The sequence below is a fragment of the Solea senegalensis genome, linkage group LG18, assembly GCF_019176455.1.
Source record: "Solea senegalensis isolate Sse05_10M linkage group LG18, IFAPA_SoseM_1, whole genome shotgun sequence".
Lineage (NCBI taxonomy): Eukaryota > Metazoa > Chordata > Actinopteri > Pleuronectiformes > Soleidae > Solea > Solea senegalensis.
This window is the reverse complement of record NC_058041.1, coordinates 4,177,900-4,187,176: the sequence shown is the minus strand read 5'-3', so window position 1 is coordinate 4,187,176 and position 9,277 is coordinate 4,177,900. Positions and strand designations below refer to the sequence as shown.

The 9,277-nt window shown below is 44.1% G+C and overlaps 1 protein-coding gene across 2 annotated transcripts; it reads right to left on the bottom strand.

Moving 5' to 3' along the window:
* Nucleotides 1-2,618: 2,618 nt before the first annotated feature.
* On the bottom strand, nt 2,619-4,205 carry LOC122758875 (voltage-dependent T-type calcium channel subunit alpha-1G-like). 2 transcript variants are annotated; one of them, XR_006358205.1, is made up of 2 exons: nt 3,473-4,205; nt 2,619-2,968 (listed from the first exon to the last, which is right to left on the bottom strand). XR_006358205.1 is itself a non-coding variant. In XM_044013258.1 (2 exons), the coding sequence occupies exon 2, from the start codon at nt 2,959-2,961 to the stop codon at nt 2,629-2,631; it is 333 nt and encodes a 110-aa protein (XP_043869193.1). In that variant the 5' UTR covers nt 2,962-2,968; nt 3,322-3,466; the 3' UTR covers nt 2,619-2,628. The 2 variants fall into 2 exon arrangements, 1 of the variants encoding a protein (XP_043869193.1); XM_044013258.1 differs by lacking the exon at nt 3,473-4,205 and adding an exon at nt 3,322-3,466.
* Between the last annotated feature and the right edge of the window lie 5,072 nt (nt 4,206-9,277).

Below are 9,277 nucleotides of genomic sequence, written 5' to 3'. Positions count from 1 at the left end.
CTGCAAGCGAGGTGATGTCTAAATAAAGTAAACAGTTCCAATTTCTACACTCTCCACTTTCACATGTTACACTGTAATGTGAAAAGATCACAATGGGCTTTTGTGCCATTCACTGACTTAATTCATATGGAAGTTATTATGCAAAATTTGAATAATGGCAACATTTAACTGCACCTTTCAGGTTGCCTGTAATCTGTGATTGATTTAGGATTAGTTAGGCTAATCCCACTTTACTGTAAGTGATAAAACAAGATAGGATGAGAGTACTGTCGTACCACCCATCCTTCACAACAGTAAACCAGATCACTAAAAGTCAAACCAAACACAGATGCGGATGCACGTGAGTGTTGGTTTGAGACTTCCCTGACTTGGGGAAACCAGTCACCAACTGTATCAAAGCCCAACATGGCTCCCTGTGGAGCCACAAGTGGCCCCCGCTGCTCGGAAGGGTCTATTTGTAAGACCTTTAAAAATGTGACATTTACAGACATGTAAATTCAGCCGCGATCGATGTGAGACTGGGACTAAAAGATAAAGAAGGGGGGGAAGAAAGGAGGAAGACAGAGGAGGAGGAAGGTGTGCAAGAGCATGGACGTTTATGGAGGGAAAGGGAGCGGGGAAGATAATTGACGTTTCACAATTAAAAGCGGTGACAAAAGCAAGAGCGTTAGCGACAATATAAAAGGCAGAAGAAGGGATGGATGGACGGATGGATGGTGGGAGGCAGACAAGGGAGAAGGAAACGGAGGGTGTCGGAATGAGCAGCGAACAAACAAAACAGAAGGCTGCATGTCATGAATCCGCAGACAGAACTCGCGACCACAGAGAGAAGAGAAGAACAAACACACAGCGTTAGAAAAGAGTCTCCGGTGCCGCCGTTTCTCCCCAGAGAGGTGAATCAGTGCAGGTCTGTTCACTTAGGAATCAATAACACACAATAACACGCTTCAGTGGCAGGAATGATTCAATAAGGCTCTGAGACTTGAACAGACCACACCCCCCTCCCTTGTAACGCCCCCCCCCCAACAGCCACCACTCCTCCTCCTCCTCCTCCAAAAGCAAAGGCCGAGCACTCGGTGAACCACTCCAGGTGTGTATCAATAAACTAATTATCACACGCAGCCTCTCACTGTCCGCCTCCATCACACGTGGATTTTCATCGCTCATGATGTCGTTATGAGTAATTGATCGGAAGCAGAAACACACACACACACACAGGCTCAGAGGAATCAGAGCGTGACGTGGGAACGAGGAAGAAGTCCAACAAACAAACAAACAAACACACCCACAAACTGGGTCTTATACATGAACTACTCACGGGAACAGAAACACAACATTTCCAAAAACGTGATCCGACGTTATTAACTCATGGTCTGCATTATGTCACGCATTAAAGCTCTAGTCTGTAACTTCTGCTGCCCAAACTAAAGCTCGCGTTGCTGCAGCACCGCCCGAGATCCCGAGCCTCAGGTGAGTCTGCAGAGCTTTCTATAGGTCCAAACTTTGTCTTTCAACGTTAACTTTAAGTTTTTAGGTTTTTTTTTTTTTTTAATTAAACCTTTATTTAACCAGGAAGAAACCATTGAGATCAAAATCTCTTTATCACGGGTGAACCTGGAGAGAGATCGTCGGCACACGTCATAGTAAATATCAGCTTTAGCAGACGGGTTACAAACAATAAGGTTCTCTTTCAAGATTTGTTCCACCTCACTCGTGTTTCAGAGAATTCCTCAACCTACAGTTTTCCTGCGGTCTCACCTACAAATGTCACTGCTGCTGTGAGTCGTTTATAAATATAAAAACATTGCTGTTGTCATGGAGACAGCCAGGTCCATAAAATAACTACTATCATGCGTGAGGCTCAAAGACGAAGCAGCGATTCTTAAAATTGAAATGACGCACAGTAAATATTAACAGCACGAGTACGTATTTGTCTTTATAAGGAGCTGATTACGCATTATTGTTAGTTTAAAGCAGTAAAACGTGGCTTTGTTTCTGACTGAAGACGTTTTGAGACACTTTTGCCTGATCAAGGTACGACGTTTTGGCCCCAATATTCACTTGCACTTGCGAAACACTTTGTTTTGTAACTCGTGAAATCACAATAAATCACTCCATGCCATCATTTTCAGGAGGACATCCTGAACTCCAGAGCTTCCAAGACAACTTACAGATTAACAGGTTGTGAATTTGACTCAATGTCAAACTCAAACAGCAGCACATTCTTATAAATACGGGGATGAAGTGTTGCAAAAGGGACGGACGTTCAACCAAAAACAGAGGCTCGACACGTTACTACTGTCCTGAAGTACGCAGGACATCATATGAATAAATGTGAGAAAATGAGTATAAGAAGACAAACAGCTGTGATGGGACACACCTCAAAACGTTTTTTTTTCCTAAATTAGGTCATAAAGCTTGTTGACTGGATACACACATGTTTATATGAAGGAGGTATAAACACAATCAACACACATGGATCTATTGTGTCCATGTGCTCACTGAAAAACCCACGAGGTCAACTGGAAAAAGCAGCAAACAGGTGTTTTCTTACCTGCCACAGATGAGTGTCGCGCATGCGCGCACATGAGCCGGACTCCTTGGGCGTTGGGTTTGAATTTTTTTTTTTTAAAAAGGATATGGGTTGCATACCATCTTGAGACACCAGCTCCGAGGCCGCGTGGTCTGTTTCAGGTAGAAGAAGACCACGGGAGCCAGCGTGGGGTAAGGCAGCGTGTCCTCGCCGCTCGCAGACGCTTCCTCCCCGCCTATGGAGACCCTGTCGGGCGCCGGGGGCACCGGGGACGCCGGCTCCACGGCGACCTCAGCGCTCTCCCCGCTGCCTATCCCGACCCCGGACAGGTCGTTGAGCCGGATGAAAGTCCTCGGCAGAGAGGAGCGACCCTCCGAGCCCCGGGCGTCGGAGCCCTCGGAGAGATTTCCCCCATCCTCGGCCATCATTCACCTCCTGCACGAGGGGGAGAAAATACGCATATGATCAGATGGCACAGTGAATAACGCACTGAAAAGCGCAAGTGTCAGCAGCAGACTGCGCACATTTTGGCTGCAAAGATTTAGATTGGGGAAATAGGAGAATTTTAATCGTCTTATTTTTGATATTTCACTTTTTAAAGATGCAGAATTATGCCGCAAAATACAATTAAATCAAAATAATGCAGTAAGTGGTGGAGGAAAATGCGCGCACATCCTCGATTTTGTTGATTTTAAATCGAATATTTGATACAGACATATTATAGATGGCTATATATCGAATGTTTGCTGTCATGAGATAAAAAAAAAACACACAAAAACAATAAGCACCTCCAAAAAAATGAATCGAACGCAGTGCCAAAACCACCCCCTCTTTCTCTCTGCAGCAACTAAATCATGCCACCGTTCATCTCCAAACTTCAGCAGCATCATCCATCAGCAGCGGCAGTTTATTTGTTTACTGCACGAGCATCTTCTTTACCTGTAATGGATTCTGAAAATGTGCCCAAAGCGCGCTCAGTCATCGCATGATCAGTTTGTGTCGTGGCTGTAAAGTCCACACCAGCCTGAAGAAGGGGGGAAAAAACACCCAGATGGCGAGAAGGAGAGGACGAGATGAAGGTCTTGGTGTTGGGGTTTTTATTTGGTGCGTCTTGAGAGACGCCGATCGTTTCCAGGTTGTGCCTTCGACGCGCAGACACGGTGCGCCCAAGCCCCGGTCTCCTGCCTCTCCAGGAACCTCAGCACTACTTCATCATCATCCTCTGTTAGAAAGAATCAAAAAAGGAACAGGAAGATGTTCACTTTAGCAGCGCTCGGTGTTTGTTAAAATACTGGAGCCGCGCGCAAACTTCTTGGCGATCCACCTCCTCCTGCGCAGAGCTGATGGAAAAGCCGCAAATGGAGAGAGAAAGAAAATGACAATTCGATTCGTTTCCCCGCGTTTTCTTCCACCAAATTAAGAATCCACTACTTTTCCTTGCATCCACAGGCGGTTTGAAGTACATACATCCCGCATTAGGGTCGTTAAAGATCCACGGAGATGCTGCCGCTGCGCATCCTGTCGCTGGACACAAACAGGCACCAAAAGACGCAAGCTTTGATATTCTCTAACACCACAGCGTGCCTCCAAGCTCCATTGTTGCGCATACGGAACCAGGCGTGCGATCCTGCTCTCGCTCTCGTCTCCTCCAGACTGTGTTCGGTCTGGGTTCCGTCCATCAGCGGAGAAGCTCTCACAGCTGGACACGGGGTTCCTAACTTCTCACGTCCCCGCCCAAAGAGCGCACGCTCTGCGCCAATGGGCGCGCGTCCTGACGGCGGAGCGCGCTCCTCATTGGCTGAGCTCCGCGTCAGCGCGAGCGGCGCCGAGGAGTGGAGGGGGGGAGAGGGAGCGGGGGTCTAACAGCTGGAATCTTATTGTCAACTGTGAGCCAATGAAAAGCAAGGGAGTGGTGGCATCCAGCAAACTCGCGGCGTGATTGGTCCAAAGCTTTATTATAGGGAATTTTGAGAAGGAGGGGGGAAAGTTACCACATGGTGCAATGTGACTCCAACCGGCTGAGGATAAACTGAGAAGTACAGTATATAACAAAAGAATAAACAAACGCGTTACTACCAAATAAAATCAGAAGAAGAGTTGGTATTATGGTCTGTATTTATATAGAGCTTTTCTAGTCTTGATGAGCTGCTTTACATGACAGTTTTCACCCAGTCACACGCTTCAACATGGTGTTGAACAGTGTCTTGCTCAAGGACACATATGGACTAGCCGAGCCTGGAATTGAACCCGCAACCTTCCAGTTGAAAGACAACTCGCCCTACCACTAACACCTCACTTTTTTAATACTTTTACTTCTAAAATTTAAGTACATTTTATATCAGAAAATGATACTTAAGTACAGTAAATTTCATATACATATAAATGTCTAGACTTTTACTTAATTAACATTATAAAAAAAAAGTGACTTCAACTTCTACCAAAGTAATTTTCTGGTAGATAACCTTTACAGCCTTGTGTGTGCGTGAAAGATTACACTGCGGTGATTGCTACCGGTCAAGGCTGCTGCCCAAGGCGATATACTGGACCAATTGTGAAACTTTTTTGTAAGTACTATTAGAAAAAAAGGACAATAAAAGTCAGAAAATAGCAGAATTCCCCTTTAAATATGAACAAATGTCAGAAAGACAGACGGACAAATGTTTCTGAAGTGAGTTCTGCTGCTCAAAAAACTGCCCATTCATGCGGTTTGACGGAAAAAGCGCTTCTTGCCCCGCCCACCCCAGCGCTGTTGCCCTCAGTCAGGTCTGATAGTCTTGCCTCACAGAGCCCGATTTCCAATGTCCAACATACACACTGCAGCTTTAACTTCATTAAATGTTTATGTTTATAAAAAAAAAAGACATAATAACATTAATAACGTTTCACATTGTCGTTTTCTGAGAGCACTTTGTGAAATGATCACATTTCATTGAGTGCAGTCATTATAAAAAAAAAAAGTGAAAGAGAAGATTTAAAAAAAAAAAAACAACTGGCATTGTTGTTTAAATATGTTTGTCAAAGGAATAACAATGATGGCAATTTTTATTTTCTCCTGTGTAAGCTGCCAGATTTGGAGGAACCTGCAGTGGCATGAATGCTGGTGGCCACTAGGGGAAGATGTTTCCTCAGGCCATCTGTCTTAATAACACACACACACACACACACACACACACACAGGTTTGAGCAGCTATCTTAGTTGGGACACCGTTCATTTAGGCAGCCTAAACTAAACACTATCCTTAATTGCAACCATAACCAGGTAATGCCTGGTCCACATCTTAATCCTGAATTTAACGAGCGCTTTAACAAATTGGGTTCTGCCTCATTAGGACCAGGCTTTGGTCCCCATGAGGACAACTGGTCCTGGAAAAGTCAACAGCTGAATCAGGGGAACGAGATACAGCCAGAGGCAGAGCAACTAGTTTTACTTTGTCTCCGCATTGCAATGCTGTCCTGCTGTCCACATTACTCTCTACATCGCAGCAGCAGCAGCAAATGTTCTTTGTATTCATTGCGGTGATATGATCATTGATCCAAGAGCAGGAGGAAATCAATGAGGAGGACCATTGTCTGTTTAATGGCATCTGTTGCAGCCAGCACACCAGCAGCAGCAAATATTAATCACACACGACGCTGTTTACACGCAGCTGATAATCACATGTGCATGCATGACCTAAAAAGACAGACGAAAGAAAACACCTGCACGTAAGCACCGGAGACAAAGAGAGGAAATGTCAGCGTACAACTCTGACCCTAATTGGACTGATTGCTTTATTGTGACTCTTAAAACAAGGTTCCCATTAAAAGATATTGATTAAACACTGCTTTTACCTATGAGGCAGGAACGAGGCGCCGCTCTGAATACATAACACAAAAGGTAACGCAATTAAGACCCGGTTATTCGTGACTCTAAATACGACATCCATTCATAATATAATATAATATAATAATATATGAGCATTTATTATTCATAAAATGGAATAAGGCATGGGCATTTCAACACCAAGTGCTTCTGGACGACTTCCCAAGGCGAGTGTTCATGAACGGTTGATGAATGGTGTTTGTTTGTGCCGGCTACTTCCAGCTAAGACCCCAATTTATCAGAGCTGAGTGATTGCGGGGAGAAACAGCCGTGACCTGAGTGGCACCCCGGTTCACTTCGCTGTTCAGCTGCAGGTGACTGCAACAACTGAGCTCACTGACATCCAAACAAAACCCAATCTCCACCAAGCATTACAGTACAGTTCAGCTTGTTCCAGCACAGAATAAATCCTAATCTTATCGTGGACTTGTCTTAGTCTTTGTCTCTACCCAGTCTTAGTCACTAGTACTCCAGGTCTTGATTAAATTTTGGTCTTGGTCTTTGTCTTGTTCTTGACTAGGCCTCAATCTATGAATAATCCAGGTCTAGGTAAAACTCTGGTCTTGGTCTTGATTTCCACTTTGTCTCAATCCCTAAAAATTCAGGTCTGGTTAAGATCTGGTCTCTGTCTTGATCTTGACTCAGTGTCAATCTCTGAATAATACAGATCTGGGTTGCACTCTGGTCTTGGTCTTTGTCTTGATCTTGACTCAGTCTCAATCTCTGAATAATCCAGATCTGGGTTGAACTCTGGTATTGGTCTTAGTCCCTAAAAGACCAGGTCTAGGTTAAACTCTGGTCTAGGTCTTTGTCTTGATTTAGACTCGGCCTCAATCTCTAAATAATCCAGATCTGGGTTAAACTCTTGTCCTAGTCTTTGTCTTGATCTCAACGGTCTCAGCCCTAAAAGTCTGGGTCTCTGGTCTCTAAACTCTGGCCTTGGTCTTGATTCAGTCAGTCATTTCCTGCAAGGTCTCAGGTAAGTTCTGGTCTTGTTAGTGTGGTCATGATTACAACACTTTAAGTAAACTTTCAGATCTTTGGTCCCACAGTTTCTCAGACTTTGCTCCAGTCCCTGACCTTTTTTTGTTATTTATCAGTAAAATAATAACCATGAAAGTTGTTCAGTGCAACGTAAGGAGCTCACAGACCCTTATTTTTGATTCTCAGATATACTGGACGATCAAAAAACTGGTACGCCCGAGAAGGTTCTCAGTCATCCAGGTCATTGTATCTTCACAAGTGTCGAGAAAGGGCAACTGGACTTGTTTAGAGATTTGTTGAGGACGTTTCACTTCGCATCTTGGACAGTTCTGAAGAAACAAATACCCCCCCCCTTAGATGAGAGGTGAAAACATCTCCAACAAAAGTCAAACAAGTCCAATCACCTATGTTTACACTCTGGACTTTCATTGGTTTCCGTCACGCAAATATTTGGTCCAAGATTTCAACATTTTCAACTTGCATTCACACATTTTCACATCTAATCGTGTTGACTTTGTATGTAATTTGCTTGAAAACACCACGAGAATGATGACGACAACATCAGTGAACCGCCCTCGTGCTGTCTGTGGAATTTGTCTGGAGTGCAGCTATGACTGCCTCTAAAAAACAGTCAATATAACAAAAAAAAAAAGAAGGAAAGAAAGAAAGAAAGAAGAAGACGACACACTTACCAAACACACACTCACATTGCTGGACAAAGCTGCCGGACAGAACGCGGCTGGTAACCAGATGCAAGAGGCGACCGCCCCTATTCTCACTTTTCTATTTTTCTATTTAACGATAAAGAAGAAAAAAGAGAGCATGTCAGTTTATTTTACCTCACATGCGATCCAGACAAATACAGTAATACAATGCATTCGCAGTGACTCATGCAGTGTTGTCCATGTGTGTGGGCGTGTTATGGGAGCCTGAAGATGGTCGACAACAATATCAGTCGTTTAAAAACAAAAATCACTCCTAATTGAAATATGTTCAACACGAGACTCCAGACTATACAACACTGTGCCTCTGAAGCTTTTCCAGTCCCACTAGCCCACCTAAAAAAAAAAAAGAAATCACACGTGATTTCAGCAATACCGATTCACATGTTGGTAACCTTGGTTACAGAGCGGAGCAGCTCGGAAAGGAACATTTTCAACACTTCATAAATTATATGCCTGTAATGACATGGAGGCAAAGGGATGGAAAAGGGAGAAGAGGGGGGGAATGGAGATTAGGAGATGCACAATAAAAAAGGAGGGGAAATAAAGATATTAAGACAAGAACAGAGAGACAGGGATGGCCATAGAAGGAGATGATGCAGCAAAGGGGGGAGAAGATATCTGAGGTAGACACCAAGGAGAAGGCATCGAAATACAAACAAAGTACAAAAGACAAAGTAAGTAGAAGCCGATAAATTAGGGTTTGGAATAGAAACAGAGGTAACAGTTTAGAGGTAAGAAGTAAATGGATCCTTCGTGATAGTCAGATAGTTGCCCAGATTACTCTTTTGGATTCCCTCCATCTTTTCAAGCCCAAACTGAGAACAAAACGTTTGAGATGAAGAAGAAGAAGAAGAAGAAGAAGAAGAAGAAGAAACAGAAGGAGCCCCTTAGGATTTTTTGCCTCCCCCTTTCATCTCTTTCCTCTTTGAGCGTCCACCAGCTCTGTCAGTGTCGGCTCCCACTGAGCTCTGCACCCCCTACGGGACTCTTAGCAAGTCAACCCAGGACAAGCCGCTGTCCCTACAGTGATGTAAGGCTATGTGGGTCCCCATAAGCCTAATAGTTTGGGGCACAAAAGGCATTATACGGTTTTATGGAGGCAATCTCTGTTGAAGTGTGATGAACTCTTGATGAGGTGAATGAAGGAGGAAACAGAACTGAGGTGTGCGTTAT